This window comes from Odontesthes bonariensis, chromosome 9, assembly GCF_027942865.1.
Source record: "Odontesthes bonariensis isolate fOdoBon6 chromosome 9, fOdoBon6.hap1, whole genome shotgun sequence".
Classification (NCBI taxonomy): domain Eukaryota; kingdom Metazoa; phylum Chordata; class Actinopteri; order Atheriniformes; family Atherinopsidae; genus Odontesthes; species Odontesthes bonariensis.
Genome location: NC_134514.1, coordinates 36,344,632 through 36,370,846, shown reverse-complemented (window position 1 = coordinate 36,370,846; position 26,215 = coordinate 36,344,632). Strand labels below are relative to the sequence as shown.

Below are 26,215 nucleotides of genomic sequence, written 5' to 3'. Positions count from 1 at the left end.
TCACTCACCCATCCAAATAATTGGATGATAATTTAATAATTTAAATAATTAAATTCAGGCGTTCCAATCACTTCCATGGCCACAGGTGTATAAATCCAAGCACCTATGCATGCAGACTGCTTCTACAAACATCTGTGAAAGAATGTTTCGCTCTCAGGAGCTCAGTGAATTCCAGCGTGGTACCATGATGGGATGCCACCTGTACAACAAGTCCAGTTTTGAAATTTCAATGTTACTAAATATTCCATAGTCAGCTGTCAGTGGTATTATAAGGTGTGGGAACGACAGCAACTCAGCCATGAAGTGGTCGGCCAGGTAAAATGACAGAGCGGGTCAGAGGATGCTCAGGCTCATAGTGCGCAGAGGTCGCCAAAGTTCTGCAGAGCCAATCGCTACAGACCTCCAAACTTCATGTGGCATTTCAGATTAGCTCAAGAACAGTGCGTAGAGAGCTTCATGGAATGGGTTTCCATGGCCGAGCAGCTGAGTCCAAGCCATACATCACCAAGTGCAATGCAAAGCGTTGGATGCAGCGGTGTAGGAGCACGCTGCCACTGGACTCTAGAGCAGTGGAGACGCCTTCTCTGGAGTGACCAATCAGGCTGCTCCATCTGGCAATCTGATGGAGGAGTCTGGGTTTGGTGGTTGCCAGGGGAACGGTAGGCCTACTTGTCTGACTGCATTGTGCCAAGTATAAAGTTTGGTGGAGGGGGGATTATGGTGTGGGGTTGTTCTCCAGGAGCTGGGCTTGGCCCCTTAGTTCCAGTGAAAGGAACTCTGAATGCTTCAGCATACCAAGAGATTTTGGACAATTTCATGCTCCCAACTTTGTGGAAACAGTTTGGGGATGGCCCTTTCCTGTTCCAACATGACTGTGCACCAGTGCACAAAGCAAGGTCCATAAAGACATGGATGAGCCAGTTTGGTGTGGAAGAACCTGACTGGCCTGCACAGAGTCTGATGTTGGACTGTGAGCCAGGTCTTCTCGTCCAACAAATGTGCTTCTGGAAGAATGGTCAAAAATCCCCACAAACACACTCCCAAACCTTGTGGAAAGCTTGCCCAGAAGAGTTGAAGCTGTTCCAGCTGCAAAGGGTGGGCCGAGGTCATATTAAAACCTATAGATTAAGAATGAGATGCCACTTAAGTTCATATGTGTGTAAAGGCAGATGAGCGAATACTTTTGGCAATATAGTGTAGCTCTGGGGTCTTTAAAGACGTACGGTCAGATAGAGTATCATTCTCAGCAAACACTCTCAATGTTACCCAATTACTGGGCAGCTCATTCCCCACCAAACAGAAAGCTTCCTACAACTTCCCTTTTTTCAACTCACAGTAGAATGATACAATACAATAGAAAATACTTTATTCAACCCCCGTGGTGGAAATTCTAATTTGGTATTATATATATATGTATATATATATAAAAATTCAAAATTGATTGGTATATTGTTGACAGAAAACTTGTATTTGACACTTCCCACTTACAAATCACAATAAAAGTTAAACAATGAGTTGAAAAATATGAAAAGAAATGAACACATAAACCAACCTTAGCCAGTGATGCATCATCCTTGGATTCCTGGGAGTTGACGTCCTGCAGCTCGGTTTCAAGCTGGTCCAACTTCAGGTTAGCAGCACACAACTGAAGGTCTTTTTCCTTCAAGACAGATGCTTTGAGTCAGAACAGAAATGAGGGATCAACAGGGACTTCCAATGTGAATATGGTAAAGGAACACAGAAATGAGGGCAGGATGAGCAACATTAACTCAGTTTATCAGTTAGTTAGATGTAGCTAAGATTAAGATTAAGATCCGCTTTATTGGTCATGCATACATGCATACACATGAAATTTGTCCTCCGCTTTTAACCCATCCAGGTTGGCACCTGTTGACACACACATGCACATGCACAGGGTCACACACTCAGAGACAGATGCCAACCTGGAGCGGTGGACAGCCATGAAGCGCCCGGGGAGCATGGGGGTACGGTGCCTTGCTCAAGGGCACCTCAGCTGTGACAAGGAGGTGGACTGACACCCCTCCAGCTATCAGTTCCACCAGTCTTTTTGAGTGGCGAGAGTGGACCGCCAACCTTCCGGTTATTGGACGACCGACTCTAACCACTGAGCCACGGCCGCCACGGCTAGACATTCTGTATTATATATGTAATCAACAGATACAAGTCTCCAAGATGCCATACATGGATTACATCAACCTCTGCAGATACACTGTCATACCAATGAAGATGTTCATTTCTTCCCAAACAACAAGCCTTAGATAACCAGCAACATCAACGCTCTTCGGAACAAGAATGAGAAAGCCTTTAGAAATGGAGGAAAAGTCAAGCTCAGGGAGGTGCAACATGAGTTGAAGAAGAGGCTGCACCAAACAAGGGACGACTGCAGCTGGAAAGAAGGCTGCAGCATCACAGCACCAGAGAGGTTTGGAGGGGGATGACAAACGTTACGGCAACAACAGCAGCGACTGCCAAACCCCACATGTTGGTGTGGACAGAGCCAGGGAGTTCAATCGGTTCTTAAACAGATTTGTGTGCCTTTCCAGAGGATCTGTGTAAAGCTGGATTTACAGTTGACGCGTTGCTCACGGCGCAGCTCACCCGTGACATCAAAATGACGTTTCAGGCCTGGCGTTTGCCTTGAAGAGACGGCGCAGCTCGGTGTTGTGCACCAGTCGAATTTTGTAACTTGGCTGCGCCGAGAACGACAGACCGGCTGGACCAACGTGAGGCCAGGCTCAGTCAGGAGGTGCGTTTGTACAGCACCTGTACGAAACTGCGTTGAAACAGCACAGGGACCACGTAAACTCCCAAAACTCGTGGACAGAGATTGGCAGAACTTTGGGGAAAGAGGGAGAGTTCTGTAAGAATGTGTGGAAGAAGCTACGGGACAGATACGTGAAGGCAAAGAAGAGGGCAGAGACTCCAAGTGGTGATGCCGGGGGCTTCAGACCTTCACCTCTATTGACTGAATTGTCTTGGCTCACGAACTTTGTGAAACACAGAAACATACGAAGCATTTCATCTTCCAGATACTGCAGCAGTATCATTGATGACAGTGTTCCTGCTCCTGACAGTGGCATTGTTTTCTTCTCCACTTTCTTCGTTGTAGAGTAGCGGTAACCTTCACGTAGCAGCGACACCTCTGTAACGGAGAAGATTGCAACTACTGGCGCATCGACTTGCGCCACCGTATATAGCCGGCACAAAATTGTGACGTAATCAACACCGCTCGCGCTAGCAGACACGGCAACCATGCTAGAGGCTTAACACCTCATGTCTTGTCCCAGTGCCCAAGGTTGTGCGTCTGGGCAAGATAAATGACGACAGACCTGTGGGCTCTCACATAGGAAATACAAAGACTCTGGAAAGGCTACTTCTAAGGGTACCCAGACATCAAAGCCCCCTCCATTTTGCGTACATGGAACGCCTCAGTGAAGAGGATGCAGTACTGTTCATACTCGTCATGTCTATTTCCACCTGGATGATTCCGGTGGTTATATGAGGATTCCTTGTATGTTCTTTGACTTTTCAAGTTCTTTTAACACCATCAGACCTTCCTTACTGGACATGAGCAAGAGGCCCAGTATAGGGAACTGGTCAGCCACATTGTGGCATGGTATGAACACCATCACCTGACCTAGAATTGATTGTAAATTTTAGAAGGAACTGGAATAATCCAAACACTGTTTGACTACACAGACCTGGAAGTTCATCTGGACAACAAACTGAACTGGAAATGCAACACGAAGGCTGTCTACAAGAAGGAACAGAGCAGACTATATTTCTTGTCGAAGTTTAGGTCCTTCACTGTATGCACCAAGGTGCTGTATATCTTTTTGCATATATGTATTTATATGCAGTTTTTTTTACGCAAGATTGATGTAGGCACGTTCCCTGAATGTGACCATTGGTCTGCCCCGTTGTATGGAAAATCAAGAAGAGATGAAGTCAATCTTACAGATGATAAGCTAAAATGGAGAAAGAAAAGGGTCTTTTGAATGGCAAGTTTATCTTAAAAACTTAGCCAGACGGTTCTCCAAACATGACCAAAGCTATCTGCCATTATTGTCTATGTCAGTTGTGTTATGACAGGAGTACATGGAGTTGTTGCTGTAGGGTTAGGGTGCAGTTCCCCAGCCCTTCCTGCCAAAGACAGACCACTCAGAGGGAGTGTAGTTGCTAAACGAAGACGCCAGGACAACTCTACCTGCGGCAAGGTTAGACCAAGTAATGTGTCAGACAATTTTCTTCAATTGTGAACGTTCCACAAGAAAAAGAGCGTTACATTTCTATCAGTATACCCTTCTGTTGTTGCTCGTTGGGCTTGAGTTGGCCATGATACGCTTTCAGTAAATTAGTTTTTGTCACTTTTGTTGGATTCTGCCTCCATGTTTTGTCTTGACATTTCCTGTTTTATTTTGAAAGATTAACTCTCCTCTCGTTTCAGGTCACCTGCCCTTCCTCGTGTGTCACCAGTTGACTTGTCTTCCCGGATTCCTGATTGTGTCCACCTGTTTCCCATTGCCCCCAGGTGTCTTATAGTCTGCGTCTCCCTTTGTCTTGTGCCTGATTGTTTCCTTCTGTCCATCACCCAAGCCTGCCACCACACTCATAGATGTCCTTGTCTTGCTTGTTCAAGATTCTTAAGCCAGAATTCTTTTGCCTCCTTGTGAGGGATTTTTTGTTTGTAATTTTCATAGATTAGTCTCAAGTTTCATAGCCATTTTGATAGCCTCCTTTTGGAGTGATTTTTTGTTATCGATGTTTCATAGAGTTTGTAGAGCCACCAGTTTTCTGGAGTGCATTTAGTTGTTTTTGTTTCTAGTACTGAGTTGGTTTTCCTCCTTAGAAAGTGATTTTGAGTTTACAGTTCATAGTTATAGGTCCTCCTCTTAGCAGAGGGAGTTTCTGTAGTTTTTTTCTCTTTTATTCAACAAGGTTTTTGTTTTTTAGATTATTTCTTTCAGATTATTTTTTTCTTTCTTAAATTTTATAGATTATATAGAAAACATTTTCATAGCTCGTTATTTTATCACTCATTGTATGAGGTTGGAGATATTAATAAAGTCTGATTAACGGTCATCCTTCTGCATCTGGGTCCTCTTTTAAGTCCAGGTCTGACAGTTTTGGATTGTTGCAAGAATGAATATGACATGCATTTGCATGTAACAACCAAGTATATTAAAGGGATCCGGGTGTTTGTTAATAGATGTTGCAACCCTGAATGTGTTGCTGTTGGCTGTAACTTTCTGTTTTGTTGCCAATGTGGAAAGAAACAACACAGACAACAACTGAGCTTGCCAGTTAAGTTCACCTGTGTTGTATTCTAATGCTGTGTGACGTCATCAGCTCAGCAGTTACCAAGCTACAAACACAACACCCCAATGCATTCAAGGCAGACTCTGAAGATTTCCATCATGCATCTTTCTCTGCTACAACTCTTACTTTCTGAGTAGCTGTCAATAATAATAGTGATGTTAATGATAATAATAATGTTGATGATGATAATAATGATAATGACAAAAAGAAAAAGATGCAGATTATTATTATTATTCTGAATGGTAGTAGTATTAGTAGTAGTAGCTGTAGTATTTATTTTATTTCTTGTTGTTTATTTTCAATGTACTTTTTCTTCCTCAACAATCTACATACAACATATACAACTCATATTGCCAGAACAAAATTTAAAATGAATAAAGCATAATTCCGTAAGATTGGTGTATGGTGGGCTGGCCTATTGTACCAGTAGACATGAGAAATAAAATAAACACATATCTGAACAAATTTGGTAAACCCCAGACACACACCTCCAGCTGCTGCCGTAGGCTGAAGACCTCTGTGCTCAGCATGTCTTTTTCTCGAGCCAGTTTCTCTCGAAGGTTCCTCTCCCTCTGCACCTCCTCCTGGGCAACACTCAAATCACTGTCAAACCTACACACAAACATGCACAATTGTACACCCACAGACTTTATATAATATCAATAACACCATCACAACAGGCAAATGTAGCACAACTGTTGCTACATAAATTACAATTGGAAAGTTACATTTAGCGTGAAATTTTAAGGATTTGTTTTTTTTTTTTGTTTTTTTTTTAAATCAGTTGACTTTTTACATCAAAATAAAGATGTCTAAACAAAAATAATTAAACTTGGGTAGACACTCAGTGGGGTCACATGGCACTGAAAGGATCAGATAATTGGCTAAATTACAGAATAAGAATGAGTTGAGCAAGGGTAATTCTCCTTGGATATATGGCGGTGAATGAATGGGATCAGAGGCACAAAGCGTGTCATACCGCATTACGATAGGTGGCGCTGTACCCATTTCAATTATTGCTAATAGAGCCTCTTCCGGCTGACCCCTTCAACAACAAAAACAAGAGCAAACTCAGGCATTCGAAAAAAATGGAGAACGCAGAGCAAGATGAAGCTACGTCCCTCTACATTTGGTCTGTGATGAGCTGTTTGTTGCACAAACTCGATGCCCAACGGAGCATTCTCCATCGCGTTGTTTGTTTCTTTCTGACGACAACAACAGTAATATTGTCTCTTCCGACTTCCGGTTCCCGACCCCGGGAAAACATCTGGAGCATGCGCAGAATGCAAATTCTAATTCACCACGTGCTTCACCGTCTACAAGCAGGTTTATTTTGACTTTCAACCGAGTTATCTTGGGGTCTTAATCCGATCGCGAGTAACTCGATTCGATCAAATTTCTTGTCAGATTAAAGTGTCTACATGCACTTAATAACTCAATTGGCTAAATTACAATAAGATTATCTGATCCTTTCAGTGCCATGTAACCTCACTGACTGAGACAAGCTGATTCAATCCTTTCCCATTGCCAGTAGTAGTGTGGTAGTCCTTGGTGCTGTAGAGGCTATAGTGTATTCAGAAGTGGTTCAGCAGTCCCAGCTAACTCCCAGAGGGCAAGCCTGTAACTATTAGTACATGAAGGGATCATTGCTCAGGCAGGCCTGTTGCAATGCCTCACACATGTGTATAAATCACGTAACACAGCCAAAACTAAAAGCTATATTGCACACAAAATCCCAGCGCAACAGATTTTTAATTAGTAGAATAACTCGCTGTGATTCTAGTATTCACCCTATCCAATTAAAATATTCAGTTTTAAAACAATTTGCTTTACATCATCAAGTTAAATCGGCTGTTTTGGCATGATGAATGACAGACTGCATCCTTTGTATTTAGGTGTAAAGCTTTGATCATGTTTCAAACTGGTCATTACATATAGCTTGCAGACATCTAGAAAGTAACCTGAATGGGATGTACAAACTTTTCTTTGCACGGAGGCTGTCAAATAAAGATTTCTAAATGATGGAAATGATAACATGTATACTGGTTTATCAAAAGTTTGTGCAAGGATGAAGTGCATTAAATACTGCTTTTACACGTATAGGTGTGGTGTGTGGACAAAGGCTTGCACCTTGTAAAAAATGCAAGAAACACAACATAGACGAGTCCAGTCTATGTTGTCCAGTTGTCCAAGTCCAGGTAAGTTGGTAGACGTCAACAAATCAGAAATTTCAGACAAATGTGAGTAGCAATTATTGTGTTACTGTAGGAAATGAAGTCTTGCTTACTGACCTCTACAGTTCCAACAAGGAGGACCAACAATACCCTGATGTTTGGTGCAGTTTCATAGTTGGTAAGTATTCCCTGAATTCTTTTGGTAAAAAAGGTGTTGTAAGCTTTAGTTGTTTCCTTTGGAGTAATCCATTTTGGTATCTCCCAATGGTGAAAGACACCCAGTATGTTCATGACACTTCTTTTGGATATAACCGAGACGCTACCAGCGTTTATTGCTTTTGGATGGCCTGCAGATGTCAGCAGGAGCCAATAAATACCTGCAACAACTCGAGTCATTTGATAAGGGACTGAATACGGATTCAACTTTTTCATTGCACTGAAAATCAAGATCTTCATGGGTGGTAGCAGGTTTTTTGACCAGTGGTCACAAAGAAAATCAATATTAACTCTAAAACGTGCTTATTCAGCAATAAAAATAAAGTACAAATGAGCTGCAGACCTGCCTATTCTCTTGGCATGGTGCTAATAACAGACTGGAACACATATAATTGTTGCTATAGCAAATCCAGTGGACCTTGCACTGTCTGTGGTAACCAACTGGAGAAAGGCAATACATCTTCATATGTAGACAAACATGAGTCCAAAGTGGCATGTGTACTGACTTCCTTTGTTTTTTCTCCAGGTCATGGTTGCGGCTTTGTTGTCCCTCCAGGTGAAGTTTGGTGTCCTGCAGTTCAGCCGTAAGTCGCTGGCTTTTTTTCTTCAGTTGCTGGATGTTACGTTGAGATTCTTCATTATCTGCTTGTAAGTCACTAATCTGCACAGAAAGAAAAAAAAAAACAATCAAATCAACGTGCCAACTATTCGCTCTGATGACAGGCTTGTAAATGACTGGCATTATCAAGCAACTTCATGAGACATCTGGAGTGATTTTCAGTCAACAAATGTGCATTATAACCGATTTGCAGGTGTAATGTTTTTGCTTTTGAGACCGTCAGCTGTAATGTAGAGAGACGTGGTTTCTAAAGCAAAAAAAAAGAAAAATAATAAAGCAAATGGATATAATTCAGCTAACACAATATGCCGGCTCTAATAAAAAGACCCATCAACTATTTCAATAATTTCTTAATAATATCAAGATATTTAGATAAAACCAAATGGGTCAAAATCATGGTAGAACAACATAAAAAGAAGAATCTCCTCAAAAAAATGGCCGCCGTTTGAGTAGCCCAGTAATCCTGAGAGTTATGTTGTCGGATGTCAGGTAAATTAGTGTCAGGTGAGGTCAAGTTGGGTTCATACAGTTCATAGTTATACGTCATACGTTAGAGTTTCTGTTGTTTTTTCCTCTTTTCTTTTAGGGTTATTTCCTCCTTTATTCAGAGAGGTTTTTGTTTAATAGATTATTTCTTTCGGATTATTTTTTCTTCATTAAGTTTTATAGATTACATAGAAAACATTTTCATAGCTCGTTATTTTATCACTCAGTGTTGGAGGTTGGAGATATTAATAAAGTCAGCTTAACAGTCATCCTTCTGATGTTTAATAAAGCAGTAAGCTGGGTTTGGGTTTGTTATCCATCTACATGTACAATACAACATGGCCGACCAAAAGGACGTGGGTGGAGTTACACGGTCTAACCGCAAGTCACAGCAAGACATAATTCTAAAACAGTGTGTTGCTTTGGTATGCCGCTTGTATCTAAATGTCGCAAACAACTTTTCAACGACGGAAGCCACTGGACTGGTTGTCAACTCTTGGCTTGTGTTCATGTGATTAAACATTCATGTCACATTCACAGAGCCGAACGTTCAATACATTTGATGCAAATAAACAAACTTTACTGTGAACAGGGTGTGATTAAATGGGCTTTAACTGTCACGCCCAGAGACTCTCATTTTTGGTTTTCATGTTTAGGTTATGTTTTTCAGTCCAGGTTTAGTTTTTTGTCATGCTTTAGTTTCCCTTCACTCTGTTCATTAGTTCACTCACGTCACCTGTGTTTTTTCCTCAGCTGCACTCACTCCCCAATCACTCCCAGCCCTCTATTTAGTTTCCTGCCTCCCCTGTCAGTTTGCCGGATCTTTGTTGTTGTTGCATGTTGTTTGTTGCCATCCATGTTCCACGAAACCCGAGAAGCTAAGTATTTATTATCCAGGTCATATTAAGTCCTTTGTTTTGTTTTTCCCAAGTATCTATCCTGAGTTACGTTTTTTGAATCCGGCTTTGCCGCGCCTTTTGTTTTGTTGTTAATAAATCAACCCCTTTTTTGGAAGTCCGCATCCGTGTCCACCTTTCCATCCACCACACCCTGACATTAACATGAATATGAAAGGTAGGCTAACTCCATATGCTTTTCAGTGCAGCAGTGGGGTATAGATGGCTTTGCCACGTATGCTGGCTGCCTAGCCAAACTGTTGAATCGATAGCAGAAGGGTTGAGAAATTGAACCAAAGAGTGACAATTTAAACAGATTTGTATATCAAGAATTTAACAATAATTGATGAAAGTCTGAGTAGCCAAGAATGGACAAATGATGAAGTTGTTCCTGCTACTGAAAAGGAATATAGCCAACTGATATTCTTTTACAGTTTCCCTTTTTCAAGATCAGCCGAGCTGCCTTAGCCAGCTTCCTAATGAATAACAGAGACATGAAGCATTAATAAAAAAGATGAAAATAATCCTGGTCATTTATCTAGCCCTGGAACGAAATATTCATATTTTCATAAAAACGTAGTCAGCTAATTAGGGTAGAGCCTTAGATTCCATTCAGTTGAATGAAGCTTCAGCCTACATATTCTCAGGTAGTTCTGTGTCCGTGTCCACTCACCCTCCTCTCAAACTGCCGCTTGTTCTGTTGCTCCATCTCTAACTTGTCATCAAACTCCTGCTGCAGTCTCTTCTTCATGAAATCATTCTCTCTGATGGCTCGTTCGTACTTCAGCCTCCACTCCCCTCCTGTCACATAAGCACATTCACAGTCTGCTTTAGATGCTTTCATGTACTTATAGGGTACATAATAACCCCTCAGACCAGGGGGCCAAAACTCAAAGCACGCTTTAGGTCGCGGGCCCAACAGGATGACCATTTATTGAACACACTGAAACTAAATGTTTTTTTAACATAAATATGAATAAAACAGACAGGAATATTATTCCAGAATAAATAAACTTAAACTTTAAATAACTTAAAATAGTTTGCTCTCCATAAAGATATATCCTGTCAAAATGATGAAGTCAGAAATATGAACATGCTGCAAAAAAAACTAAAAAAATAAATAATAATTGTGCTTTTAAGTAAACGTTAAAATTACAGCAAATCAAAACATTCAGTTTTCTTTGCTCTTATGCCTTTTAGTCAGAGCTGGATGTTGGTTTCTGTTTGGTGTGAGTTCCTGTGTCCGGAGATTTTCAGGATGGACTGCAGGTGTTCTTCAGTGAGACGGCTCCTGTGTGTCGTTCTGTTAATCTTCATCACTGAAAACAGCTTCTCACACAGATGCTAGCCAACATGCACAAGGTTCGAGCCGCGTGCAGACGGAGCTGGGGCATTGCTTCAGGAATGGAGCAATAAACTGTGGGCCCTGCAGTGTCCCATTACACTGCAGCTCCATCAGCTCCATCTGAATCTGTTCAGGTGCTGCTTCCACGTATGAAGCAGCTCGAAATTCTTTTTCTGGGCCTCAAAGTCCCCAAAGCGCCGTGCTTCAGCATTACTTGGCAAAAGGGAAAGTGAGGCAAGGCAACTGAAGCACTGGATTATGGGATCTGTAGTTTGTGTGTTATCAGCGCTTCATATCGCCATAATAATAATTATAATATGTGCAGAATTACAATTCATAATATCTTGTACCCATCTGTGTGAAAAAAAACTTCAGCCATGGTTGATTTGTGAATAGCCCTGCATCTAAAAATAGAGCCACAATGGAAAGGTCAAGCTATAGGACCTAACATGGTCCTATAGCTATTTGGGGCTGGATTGTCCCTGTTCTGCTGTCTGACCAGCCTACTTTGTTCCTAAGAAGCAATGGCAGCAACACAGCCTGACTTTGCCACAGCCGCAGAGGCTGAATTAGCTTCAGAGCTCATGGGATCCCGGCCCATGGACCCACAGTTGCGATCCCCTCCCTCCCACCCTCAGACTTTGGGGATGTCGGGGATCCATCCCTTAAGGGGGGGGGGGCTCCCCCGTCGACGAGTGCGAGCCAGTGAGGCATTAAGCTGAAGAAGCTTGGAGGTGGTTCCAAATTATGGATGTTATTTGTTATTATTGGCTATTTACGCTTCGGCACGCACTCAGCCCACCCCTGAGGGTCCCCTTTGTACAGTGGGAACGCAAGCTGACCCCAAAGCGTCCCGACCCGTACCGTATGGTTCCGAACCGACCGACCCGACTGCATAGTGGAAACGAGGCTTAGAGTATCCGGAGCCTTTTTTGCTAAAGTCTCCTGAGTCGGGTTCTGCTGGAGGTCTCTTCCTGTTCAAAGGGAGTTCTCTATACTATCACCCATTGGCATGTAATACTTAGGATGGGGCATTGAATCAAAATAAAGATTCAATGCAATCTGTTTTCTTCCTTAACGACGCTATTATTAATCATTTCCAATGATGTGAAAAATGTAAAGACTTGTAATGTCAAGGCTGATTTGAATGAAATTGGATCATAATTGGAATTGGACTCAACTAAAATGATAAACTGTCCTTTTCTACAAAGCATTTGAAGCATTTCTCATCTAACCATTTACAGAAATTTATATAGCAATTCTTATCATAAATAAGCACTGTACAGTATCCTCTGTTTATAGTGCCTTGAGAATATATTGGTTGTGAATTGGTGCCAAATAAAAATAAAATGTAATTTAAGACGTAAGTTGTCAGAAGCGATCAGTCTAATTTGACTTGTGTATGTCCACGTAGTCTTGAGATAACATATAATCACTTAAGTGGAAGTCCAGTAGCAATTTGCAGTCACCTGATATTTAGAATACTTATCAGCATTGATTTTAAAGCCACATACCATAAATATCAGAAGTTAGGAGTGTGTCTGACCTGTGTCATCATCATCTATTTCTCCGTTGAGTTCAGAAGCCTTCATGAGTCGAGCCTCCATAACCTCCATCTCCATGGACTCCATCTGTTTCTTCATGCTGTCAAACTTGACCTGAAAGATGAAGTAAAAGAGGTGATCTATATAAAAACATGATTATGTTCTTTAGATTTCCATGTGATAGAGCTAAAACAGCCAAATATAGACTAAAGTGTTGATTTTATTATTAATATGGAATTGTTTAAAATGAAAAACCAATGGTGCTTTTGGTTAAAATATTCTAAATATTTTAAAATATTTGTTGTGACAAAAATGTGTAACCCTGACAACAGGTTATGGGTCTTTAGTGCAGTCTGCAGAGTGCATTCATGTTACTCCTGTAGGCTGTCACATATGTTCTACTTACAGAACAATTGTGACACTGATTGAATTTCAACTATGAAATAGACTTAACCTCTGTTTCTCGTTCGTTCTGCAGGCTGGTTCTCTATTCCCTGATGTTATGAATGACATGTCACTGTCTGGCTGTTACGTGTTTGTCTACTCAAAGTCATATTTATTGCATCCCATAAAGATGTGACATTTAGCCAGCTGAAAGAAAGCGGTCACATTGAAACACTATTTCCAAAGGAAAAAAAAAAACCTTCACGTAAAGACAAGTAAACTGTTCTTACATGATCGCAAATCTTAGCACCAGATTAACCTTGTAGCACCCACAGTTGCAGATATGCAACAAGCTTTTTATTTATTTACATTATATTTTATATATATTTTTATTTACATTACATTATTTGATTTTTTAAATTTACATACATTATTTACATTCATGTGTAATATTTTTTTACATTACATTTTATGTGCCGACAGTTGTCACAGCATCATTTTCTCGGCTCAGTGAATTACACTCTGCTTTGCGGTGTTCTGTTCTAGTTCGTTCTGGTCTCGTTTGGTGTGGTCTGCTTTGTCCACCTTTCACAGCGCTAATGGGAGGTCAGGTCTCCAAATTGTATTATTACAAAATTAATCAGGAAAGCCCACAGTTGCAAATATGCAACATTGCCTAAAATGATCAAAAATAGCCCAATTCCAAAAATATTGGTTTATTCCCACCCAAAAAGATGCAAGAAGAGCCAAAATGATTTATTTTCAATGATTATTCATATGCTTGGGTGCTACAAGGTTAAAAATCATGCCAAAAGTGGTGAAAAATTCTATGATGCGAGTCATCTGGTAACAATTTGACTGCATCTACATGAAGAAAGTAAAGGCCACACATCTACAAACAGGAAGAGGAAGGAATTATTTTCTACCTGCAGGTCCTTCATATCTTTTTCCAGACGGAGTCTGTCAGAAGTCTCTGCCTCCAGCAGCTGGGAGGCCGACTCCCCAGTGTTCCGTTCGTCAGCCAGCTCTGATGATAGCTCTGTGATCTGATGGAACAAACAAACAGTCTCACACAAGTTTAAACTGACGTGTAACTTTGACAATTAGAAACTTTCTGTGCTTTGAACTAAAGTTGGGAACATATAACCTCCTTCAAATATCGGTTCTACCTTATAGTCGGAAAAAAAAGATGTTAACCCGCCAATGTTCCTCCTTGGAATTCTTGTGTAAGGCTCAGACCTGCATCTATACGTACTTAAACATGTCAAGCTAGCGTCACAAAATCAGTTTAAGCAACGATAGTGATGAGTTCCTCAATGCAGGCTTGATATGCAAGTAAGGCGATCCCATTTTTGACTTTCTTACCGTCTCTTTTGCTGGCTCACAGGCACATAGTGGCAGATCAACTAAACCCCGTTCTGTCTTTGTCCTTTCACACATGACCCAATGCACAAAGAAGGTACATCAGTCCCTGATTAAAAAGGCATATTTGAAAGTGGCTATTCATTTCCAGGACTGTATCGACCTATATCCAATCTCCCTTTTATGTCTAAAGTTCTTGAGAAAATAGTTGTGTGGGAGAAGGATGTCATGACATGTTCATGACTTCTGGCCTAGTTACATCCTGGGCCTTGTTGACTGGTTCAGAATATTGTTGATAGTTAGAAGGAGCGTGTTTATGATAAACTGCGAAAGCTAGGCGCCTCCGGAGAGGGCCACGTACACTTGTTATGATAAAACGGTATAAAAGGGTGTCACTAGATGAGCTCGTCGGACATTTTGTACATTCTGTATGCACATTTGCTGTGACGGTTTGTTCAATAAACTCCCCAATGGACGGCTGCCCAACGCGGGATTCGACTCTAATTTCTCCACAACATAATGGTGACCCCGAATTCGTGAGAGTTTGCATCTGGATCCCGGCGGAGCGTGTTCGCTGTGCCCCGACAGCCGACATCGGCTGTTACAAGCCGGCAGGTGGGATTTTGTTCCTACCATTACGCAGTTGATCTCGGTTAGTGGAGCACAGCTGACGGCTTCTTCCGGCTTCCCCAAATTTAAAAGGACACGGGAGAGAGACGGATCCTGCACACGGTAAGCTCTTCCATTGTTTACTTCTGCGCAGAGGGGCTGCTGAAATTGTTTGGGAAACTGTGGGCCAAGAGGTGCCGTATGTGTGAATTTGGATAAAATTGGGTGAACAGCAGCTTATGTGAGTTGTAAAGCAGACAGCTGTGAGCAGTTGGTCGTGTTGATGTATTGTTGTGATAATTAAGAAGGACTAGTCGCTCATGCTCGGGCAGGGAAATAAATCGATGAGTTTAAACTGGAATAGTATAATACGCTTTTAGAGCAGGCAGGGTGGAAATCACCCGCTCATAGTGATGTCATAAAGCCGACGGCCGACCTTTAATGCATTGGGGGTTCGGGCTACCGTGGGATTATGGTTTGCATTAGTCATTAATATATGTGAAAATTATTTTCACTAGTCAAGGAGTAGACGAATGCTGGTATTTGATTGACTTGCGAACATAAAAGTTTGGAGGTGGAATCAAAACGGCAGTTCAAGAAAACTCTGAAAAAGTCAATTCCAGTTCTATACGGGCACATTTTAAGTATATATGTTTATATCATTTTATATATCTGCTTAGAACTCTTTGGAGTTATCCGAGACCTCAGTATAAAGACATTTGGAGAAGAAAAGTCAAATTCGTTTATGAAATTGGCCACAGGAGATTTTGATTAGGAGGTCACAGCGAAGCTGGTAAAGTACACGTCAGCATCTGTTGCTTTGGTCAGAAACCATATCACAAGGCTTGTAGGGAAAACACATTTTGTATTCCATATATTGCCGACACCAACATCTCCTGAAAAATTAAAAGTCTAAATGAAAGAAATTGATAATTTAAAAATGTGAAGATTTGAACGGTGACTGACACAAAACTTTTGACCGACTGACTTGAGTGTGTGGGACCGGTCTCTGTTGTCTGTCAATGTGTGTGTGAAATCTGATGTTTGTGTGAATCAAGAAAGAGAAGAAAAGAGAAAAGGTTCTGACTCATATCATCCCTTGACTTTTGAGTATTCGTAGTATTTTAATTCACACTCAGATTTGCTTCATTATTATAACTGGCTTTATGGTCATAATTTGCTTCATTGGTATAATCTGCTTAATTGTGATAGTTGCCGCATTAATAACTTGGGGAAATAAGGTGTTGTGCCGAAATGTGCTGTTATTTGTAAACGCTGTGGGTTTCTTTCTTTAAGACTCTATATTTTCGTTGAGTGCATCTTGTTATTATTGAATACTGCTGTGATTGGTGTTAAGTTTCTAAAGTTCTATTCTTAACAGGCGAGTGAATTGTGTTCTGGCTCTCAGGGGGACAGAGGGTGCTGCGCGCTCCCGCGGCTAGTGTGTGGGTGCGTGCTCTGGCCTTGAGAGTTTCCTGCTGCTTCAAATGTTCGTGTGTGATCACACTTTCTTTCCTTGTGTCTTCCAGGGGCAATTTATGGTTGTACTGTAATAATTATTAGTTTTCTTTAGGTAATGTGCTAATTGCAGAGTTGTTATCAGTCGAGTAATGAGGGTTCCGCAATTCCTAAGGAAGAGGTTCTGTCCGTAGGCCATTGAGTCATGACGTCGTTCGACGTGAATGTGACATTCCTGATAAAGAAAGTTTCTCGCTTATGCATTGTTTCTGTATCTTTTGATTTGTAGTTTCCCTGTCCACAGCGTGTTAAATTGTATTTCTTTCTCTTTCTTAACAAATGCCATTTCGAGGTGAAGAATAGTGCAACTGTTATTTCTGTGTTAAATTGTATTTCTTCTCTGTCCAGCTGAAAGTTTGTATTTCCTCCTTTTTCTTAACTTGTTACAAAGTGTGACAAATGCCATTTTGAGTTGGGGTGTGGTTCAATTGTTATGTCTGGTTCAATTGTTATGCTTGGGAGGAGTTAATAACAGTCTAGGAAGCAGAAGTGATGGTGTGTTCATATTTGATTTGTTAGAAATTCATGTGGTTCATTGGAGGCAGGCTTAGAGGTGTGTTCATATTTTATTGGTTAGAAGTTACTGTCGTAGACGTGTTTCACTGGAGTTAGATTTAGAGGTGTGTTCAGATTTCATTGGTCAAAAAATATTTTTATTTCATTGGTCAGAATTGACGTAGCTGTGACGTACATTGGATCATCTGGATTGGTGGAGGACATTGTGTGTGGATTGGATCGGAAGCATCCGGAGGTGAGCAAAAGTTGGGGCAACGCCCTTAGCCTGAGTCACTTCATACAGAGTAAGCATTAACTGAGCTTTTGATTAGTAATAAATTAACATTGGGTAGTATTAGCAATACAGCAAGTATTGATTAGCAATAATTAGTATTGATTAGCAATCACTAGCGTTGAATAGCATAATTAGCATTCAATTAGCATTGGTCAACAAGGAAGCTAGTATTGATTAGCAATAAGTAGCATTGATTAGCAATAGTTAGCATTGGTTAGCATTAGTAGCATTTGTTAGCATTTCATTAGCCATAATTAGCATTGATCAGAAAGACAATTAGCATTGATTAGCAATAGCAATAAGGCAAATATTGGTTTAAATCTTAATTAGCAATAGGTTAGCATTTATTAGCAACAGCTAGGAAGCTAACATCAATTGGCATTGGTTGGCAAACATTAACATTGGCAATAATAGTAACCGAACTCCAAACCAGAAGTCAAAAAGCTAAATTAGCCTAACATTGAATTAACATTGGTTTAATTTAATTAAAAAAAAAAAAAAAAAAAACAACCTAGAGCATAAGCTTTTAAAGCTAACGTAGGCTAACCTTAAGATTAGCATTGACAACATCCAATCCAATAATTAGCTGCATCTAAGCTAAATTTAGCCGAGCATTAAATTAGCATTGATTAGAGTTAAATAATTAGTGCATTTAAATTGACTTTCAAAAAAAGAAAAAAAAAAAAAAAGGGGGAATTCGAATAAGAAATAAGGGAAATTTAGAAAATAGATAAGTAAATAAAAAGAAAAAGTCAAAAGACAATAGAAGGGAACTAACTAGGTGAACCAATGGATATAACACCAACAATAATCATCAGCGCCAAACATCCTGAACATTCCAAAGATATTAAAAAGATATCTCTAAAATGGGAAAAACGAACAAAAAATAACGTCTCACCCTGGCCAAAAGGTGGCACTTTCAATGTAACTACCTGTAAGATTATGGAACAAAGGATTAAAGCTTACAAACCAAAGGACAAAAGCAAAAAGAGACAGGAAAAGAGAGAGCTTGAATTAAAAGTTTTACATTTCTTTGAAAATGCAGAGCTATTTCCAACACTGCCAGGAGCAGCAAACATAAAAGGAGATTCCGAAATAAAAGATCATAAAATATCTCATGAACGTTCAGAACTACAAATAGCTACATCAAGCAGTCATGGAGCTCCTGAGCCAGACGCCATCTGTAATTCAGATCAGGCAAGGGGACAGCTCCCACAATACCAAAAATCACCCGAACTGGCACCTCCAGTTCAAAAGGCATCTTCTGAAGAACATAAGAGTCCAACAGCGTCAGCACCGAGTTTGATAGAAATGACGCAGGGACAGTATGTGCCGTGGCAGACGCTCGACCTAGGGGGGCTGGTTGCTCGATTGCCGGACATTCACACAGGTGCAAGTAGATGGATAAGAGCTTTTGAACAAGAGACTGTGGATAAACTGTTGTCTGTGGGACACATTAAGGCAGTGTGGGCACTGTTTTTGGGAACTTCTACCATGGAGGGCATTTTGAGACACAGTGAGAATGACTGGATGTTGAGCCACCGAGCTGATGGAACTGACTTTAATGCATATCGAGCTGCACTCTGGAGAGCGTTACGAGCTGAGTTTCCTGTAGGAGTGGACCTCAAAGCATTAAAGGGGGAGCCACTGTCAGGAACAGAGAGTCCAGCTGTGTACATTGCACAACAATTGAAGAAATGGAGACAAGAGTCTGAGGGAGAAATCGAGAAGAGCCCAGCTTGGGTGACATTGTTCAGAGTTTCCATCAAAGAGGCTCTGCCTGCCCCAGTTCAGGGGAGGCTGGAGGATGTGGTGGGGCTGAATTCAATGTCACATGGACAATTCCGAGACCACGTGGTGCATGCAGTAAACAAATACAGAAAAGAACTGAAACGGAAGGAGCAGGAGAAGGATATGCAAAGGGAACTTGCACGGTTGCAGTTAGAAGAACTGCAAGCGAAGCAAGAGGTACGAAATGAGGCCATGACAGCGGGGGCCACTGAACAGCCATCACAGGGGCAAGTCCATCGTCGACCCTGTCAAAGGTCAAGAAGAGGCGCACCAGGAGGACGAAGGTCCTCGGGGGCATGTTGGGCCTGTGGCGAGAGGGGACACTTTGTTTACAGCTGTCCGAGAGCACCGAGAAACCCGAGTGTTCGGCAGGACCGTGGCCAGTCCCTGGGGGGCGGAGCAAGTGGCCCGGCAGGTCCAAGGCGTTCCTCTGGCAGAGGAATCCCAGTATTGGTTTACATTGACATATAGAGGTAAGAAGTACACTTACATCAGACGTACTCAAAAGGGTTTAAAAACCGCCCTCAGGTGTGTCAGTATTACAAAACAAAACAAAGTTTTTAAGTTAAATGTATCACGACTACTAAGTTTCTAAAACTTAAATGTAAATAGGTCACTGTTACTAGGACAAAACAAAGTTTCTGAATTTAAAATTTAAATGTGCCACTATTACGAAGTTCTAAAATTTGAACGGAACAAAGTTTCTAATTTAAATTTTAGCATTGATAGTCTGAATTAGAGTATCTAGTTAGCCCATAGGGAATTACTGATATCTCTCCATCCCACTTGGAGGGAGTAAGAAAAGCGCCATGTCCAACATAAATGAATAAATAACTAATGAATAAATAAGTAAAATTAAAATACAACAAGTATGATCTTCTTTTGGGAGGATGATGCAATAAAATGCGCTTCCTCTGGAAGGAATCATGAAAAATCCAAAGATCAAAGGTTGAAAGCACAACTGGAGAGGACAACCGAGGCTAAGTCAGCCTTTGAAAATTTGAAACGAAATTAGCAAAAGTCATCCAAAACGGGCAACATTAGTCTATGAGAAGCCATTTTTCTTATATGTCTCCAATAAAAACCATAAGATTTCAGAACTAATAAATCAGAGTAGGTATGTTGTGACTCGGACAGGATGTTTGCAGGTTGTGCATCTTTTGACACGTCCAGATGTGAATACAGAAGTGTACTACATCGGGTCCTGCAGATGTCATTCCACGTGAGTTTGAAGGAGAACCACATGAGCGTGTGGCAGAGGCTGTGAGATACATTAAACTGAGACCTGACTTAGAAACAACTCCACTTGTTCAGGCTGACGTCACTTATGTTGTGCATGGTTCATGTTGTGAGATCATTTGGGTGATCATGAGGTTTTGCAGTTGTGAAACAGGAAGGTGGAAACTTTGTGACGGTGAAAGCTGAGAAGTGTGAACGGCCATGGGCGGCACAGTTGGCTGAACTGAAGGCACTAACGGAAGCATGTTGACTGGTGAAAGGTAAGGTTACGAATGTGTACACAGTTTCTGCATATGCTCATGATATTTTCTCTTCATTTGGAGCAGTTGTGAAGCAGAGAGGGTTCAGGAGGTCAGACGGAAGTCCAGCGCGACAGGAGGTCCAAATGAAGGAGCGGATTGCGGTCATGAAAATTGTAAATTGGCAGTGATACAATGTCAAATAATCATAGAGGTCACAAAATGGTTGATAAAGGTAATATCGCGGCTGATGAAGCAGCGAAAGTAGCATCAAAGTGCCAGCTTGCTGTTTTGGCACCAATGGTGGTACTGGAGCCAGAGGTCGCGCCATCACAAGGATATTGGTTATACATATTGGATAAATAGTAGTAATTTTTTTTTGGTAAGGGAATGGATTCATCTGTTTGTCTTTCCATCAGAGATTAGCTCAAATAATGGTTAAGTGTTTGTTTATAAAGGTGCAAGAGGCATTCTGCAGCAGCTGCGAATCAAGCAGCGCTGTGGGGCCGTGTATCATTCACAGAGTCAAGGGATGCATGAGAGGATCAATGGAACCTGGAAAGTGAAATTGAATTGAATCTGTGCTTCAACCAAACTAACTAGATGCTTTGCCGCTTGCACTAATGAGATGTCCTATGCAGACTCATAGAGTCACGCACTAACACCGCATAAAATGCTAACGGGTCGACCCAGGCCGCCACCGCAGTTCCCACTTGAGCAGGTGCAAACAGAGTGGACAGCTTACAGGAAGCAACTAACTGCAGTCCACAGAACAATCTATCTACAGGAGGAGAACAGAGACTTGAGTCTCGAACAGCTGGTTGAGAGGCCAGTGGTGCCAGGCGACCAGATGCACATCGAAGTGTTCCAGAGGAAGTGGCTTGTGCCAAGACGGAAAGGACCGTACACAATGGTGCGAGCAACGTCAACAGCAGTTCAAGTGGAAGGTAGCAACACATGGTACCATTTGAATCACTGCACTAAGGTTCGGACTAAAGACACAGACGGAGTTGAGTCCGAGGGAAAGGATTAACAAAAGGAAGAGGTTAAGAGTTCTGACACTGTGAGCATCCAGGTGTGGGTGTTGGCCGACAGCATGGGCTCAGGAGAACGAAGCCTGGAGATGTGGGACGGGATCCCGCAGACAGGAGAGGCTGGAAGGGTCCCGTGATGAAGCCACCCCGCAGGGAAGTAGCCAGCCTGGGTCAGATGAGTATGATGCAACAATACACACCCACTCAGACCATGCCACGCCACAAACTTTGCCAGCAATACACACGAGAGCTAGTCGTGAAGAGGTATCTGCTAAGCTTGAATTTAAGTTCATGGAAGAAACGATTTGAGGAAGTGTGGATCATGGGTCCGTTGGAGGAGACGACCAAATCAACGCCTCTGGACGCCACGAAAAAGGGGCAATCTGGTAAGATCATGTCAGATCGGGTCAGAAGGAGTTGTTCACAATGGTTGTAAGAATAGAAAGATTTCACGGGAAAATCTAGGGGGATTTGATACCATTAGCACTACAGGACAGAATAATCATGTTAATCCAAGAACAGACGGAGTGTACATGCACAGGTGGAGTCGGGAAAACAGTGTAACTGTGGAAGATGGGTTAAGGCAGCACAGGATATGTGGTATAGATGGGCATGGTACACTACGAGAGAACTGACAGCGACAGAGTGTCTCATATGCGCAGACGCTCCAGGAGCATTGCCTGTTGTGTTCCAGAGCCACACACCTTCAGGGACTGTGCGGTGGTCCAGCAACGGGAATGCAGAGAAGGTAGGTTCACATCGGAGGGGGATAAACGGTTATTGTTTCCTATGTGTGGTATTAAGTGCAGATTGATGTTCGGGCCAAATAAATTACATAGTTATTTTCAAAATAAGGGAGGGCCACAAATTTGAGTCTTCTTGTGCGGAATTGAATCTGAGTACATCACAGGAGGGGCCTCCCACTGATTATAGAGTAGATTACGATGGTGAGTTTGGATGCTTTTGGAACTCGCGTAGGTAGTACTACTGTTAAATGAAAACAAGATTTATTGGGATTTATTTATTTGGATCAATAATGTGAAAATATAGAAATGATCATTTTAACTCTATATCTTTTTGGGGATCAGACACACCCAGTGGCTGAGAGTTACGGGATGTGTGGAGAGAGTTACGGGATGTGTGGAGATCATGTGTTGTTAAATGTGCTACCCAACAGGGAGATAGGTTTTTGGGCACTGGTGAGGATGAATACATCGGTTGTGTTAGTGTATGACAAGGTAAACGAGATGCTAGGATTGGATGTGGAAGAAGGGAGAGTTAAAAGATCTAGTGATGGCTACATCAGGGATAAGCACGTTTACTTGGATGCAATACGACAGCCGAGAGGGATTCCTTTGAGCTCAAAGCACGCAGGGAGATTGCAGCTGGATTTGAGGCTGGTTTGCAGGGAATCATATTTAACAAAATGGGGAGTGGACTAATTACATATAATACAACCAACAGGGAATTCTTAGCTACACGAGTGAAGGGTTTGCAGGCTTTGGAGAACAACGACATGAGACGAGTATGATGGCTTGGTAGAACAGACAAGTTTTAGAAGGTATATTAGAAGGGAAAATGGTGTTGGCCAGATGGTTGGGAAAATGTTGTACATTTACACCCGGGAACACTGCAGCTGATGGAACGTTTACAACGGCCGTGAAGAAGTTCAGAGAACGGAGAGAGGAGCTGACGTGTGATGCTGGTGGAGGTGAACGGTGGTGGACTGGTCTGTTTGGGATTTTGGGAGAAGGGGGAGCGATGACAGTTAAGGCGGGAATAGCAATATTGTTGATAGTGAGGATGGTTTCCCTATTGGTGTGTTGCATTATACCCATTCTGAGAAGGTGTTTGCTGCAAGTGATGTTCAAACAAACAGTGGAAGGAATCTGGAGGCAGATGACCATGCGAGACCAGGCCTGAGGACCAGCGCATGGGAGAGCGGGTCAACGAATGAAGGTTATCAACGGACGGTTCACAAGTTTCTTTCCTCGAGGGTGGAACCAAGTTTAGTCTGACAGGGAGAAGAGATGCTGAAGATCTCTTTGATTGGGAGTGACGTACTGGCGACCTCTCCTCCCAGAGTTAGCTTAGCAGTTCCAGACCCAGCCGGACGGATGTTCGGCCAGAAGCAGACGACACCAGAGCACAGGAGATGGGACGGGACTGGAGGGGCTGCATTACATTGCATTTTATTATTATTTGTTGTGTGATAATCCATAATTTTGTGTATTGTACTTGGTACAAAACTGTGACTAACTGATTTGAAGGTGGTGTATTCAGTCTATGTGTAGTATCAATCAGGACTGATCACTGATATGTCCATTGCCAATTGTGTCAGTCAACTGTTCGAGTGCGACCTTGGTAAAATGGTCGGTCGCCAGTGGGGGGGGCCGTAGGTGAATTTTCCCAAGAGAAGAACATGAGTTACGAAAGTAGCAGCCGGTGGGTTTTTCGCACCTATGCACTGCGAACAGTGGACAAGTGTGATGGCAATGTAAAACTTGTAGTGTTGTTGAAATCAATATCGTGTAATTTAAGTTAATCATTGAATATGATTCGAGTAGACACATATATATATTCCTTTTCATGTATTCAAAATGGTCCCGTTGATTGATATTGTAGAATTATTAGAATAATTTAGTGTTTATTATGGTAATTAATTCTTAATTAACTATGTGGGATGATTTTCTTTTATTTTAGATTATTTCTTTATTAAATCACTGATAAGTGATTTCAGGGGGGACTATGTGGGAGAAGGATGTCATGACATGTTCATGACTTCTGGCCTAGTTACATCCTGGGCCTTGTTGACTGGTTCAGAATATTGTTGATAGTTAGAAGGAGCGTGTTTATGATAAACTGCGAAAGCTAGGCGCCTCCGGAGAGGGCCACGTACACTTGTTATGATAAAACGGTATAAAAGGGTGTCACTAGATGAGCTCGTCGGACATTTTGTACATTCTGTATGCACATTTGCTGTGACGGTTTGTTCAATAAACTCCCCAATGGACGGCTGCCCAACGCGGGATTCGACTCTAATTTCTCCACAACAGTTGCAGCTCAACTTTGTGATCATTTCCACAGAAATAATCTGTTTGAAGAGGATTCAGAGTGCATCATAGCAAGGGTTGCAAAATTCCCGGAATTTTCAAAGACGGAAACTTTCCATGGGAATTTAAGGGAATTAACGGGAATTTATGGGAATAAACTGGGAATTTTCAAAATTGAAAGTTGGCTTTTCTAGGGAACTTATATATAGTTGAGGAAAGTATATTTTGGCATAATCATGACTTGAATCTGAGGCCCTTGCACCTGTAGCCTCCATCATCAGCCGCCTCCGAGCGCAACTGGTCACTGTTTGGCAACACCCACACAAAGGTTCACAACAGGCTCACAAATGTGAGAGTGGAAAAGCTGGTTGGCATTCGCGCAAACCTAAGGCTCTTTGAGCGTGACACAGAGCCGTCCTCAACAAGGCTGGAAAGTGACACTGAAGGAAGACTCAGAGTTGGATGTTGAGGAAGGGGACATGTTGTTGGATGTTGATGAGGCCCAGGAAGAGTCTGTTGACTGAGCAAAAATGCAGAGGATTGCTTGAAGGAAGATTTGCATGTTTAATGGGACGTTTTGGAAGAGGAAGAGTGGCATTTTTCATTTAACATTTGGGAATGGGACTTTGTGGAGATTTTTGATGGGGGGGTGTATTTTTGAATGAGTGGGGTTAGGGGATGGGTAATATTGAACCCAACACTCCTGTTTTTGTTCATCCATGAAACAAGTAATTAGAACGTGTTCTACTCTACTTACAAATAAATCTGTTGAAATATCTGTTGAAAACATTTTGTATGGATGTTTTCTTATGACTTCTGTTTATATTTATGCTTGGATATAATATATTCCCAGTTAGTTCTCCTAAATTCCCATTTGTTCCCATAATTCCCATTATTCCCATGGAAAGTTTCCAATATGGAATATATCCAAAATTCCCAAGCTTAACTTCCCATGGAAATTTACCGGAAACTTTCCGGAAATTTACCGGAAATTTTCCGCCAATTTACCGGAAATTTTCCGCCCCTTTGCAACCCTAAACCCTAATAATAACCCTAATTGTAACCCTAATAATAGCACAGAAACAGCACTGGTGAAAGTTACCAATGATCTCCTCTTAGCCTCTGATAGCGGACTTGTGTCTGTGCTTGTTGGATCTCAGTGCTGCATTTGATACGGTCGATCACAGTATTTTATTATAGAGGCTTGAACATACTATTGGGATTAAAGGAACTCCATTAGGCTGGTTTAAGTCATATTTATGCGATACATTCCAGTTTGTTGTAAACAAAGCATCTTGAATGCTTGTGAGACGTGATGGTGAAGCAGGAAGCAGCGAGGTGAGCTGAGAAGAGCTCCCTGCAGGAATGCCAGCCATGCTGTCAAGTGGAAGATGAGAAGAGATGTATGTTTTGTGCATTTTGAAGGAATATTGTGAATGAAGGACTAGTTGCTTGTGTTTATGGTCACATATGCTCATGGTATTGTCTTGATACTAAAGGCCAACCTTCAGTTCACAGAAGGGCGATGCCTCACAGTACCCCCACAATCCCCCACACAGGACACACATTAGTTATT

The 26,215-nt window shown here is 41.7% G+C and overlaps 1 protein-coding gene across 4 annotated transcripts in view; it reads right to left on the bottom strand.

Annotated features, from left to right (window-relative positions):
• The window catches only part of LOC142388657 (unconventional myosin-XVIIIa-like), a 152,536-nt gene that overhangs the window by 35,264 nt on the left and 91,057 nt on the right, over nucleotides 1-26,215 (bottom strand). For all 4 annotated transcript variants that reach the window (XM_075474176.1, XM_075474174.1, XM_075474177.1 and 1 more), the window contains 6 exons: nucleotides 13,931-14,050; nucleotides 12,623-12,734; nucleotides 10,405-10,532; nucleotides 8,237-8,391; nucleotides 5,829-5,952; nucleotides 1,553-1,660 (listed from right to left, as the gene is read on the bottom strand). In XM_075474176.1, the coding sequence (XP_075330291.1) occupies nucleotides 1,553-1,660; nucleotides 5,829-5,952; nucleotides 8,237-8,391; nucleotides 10,405-10,532; nucleotides 12,623-12,734; nucleotides 13,931-14,050 (747 nt within the window). The remainder of the gene's footprint in view (nucleotides 1-1,552; nucleotides 1,661-5,828; nucleotides 5,953-8,236; nucleotides 8,392-10,404; nucleotides 10,533-12,622; nucleotides 12,735-13,930; nucleotides 14,051-26,215) is intronic.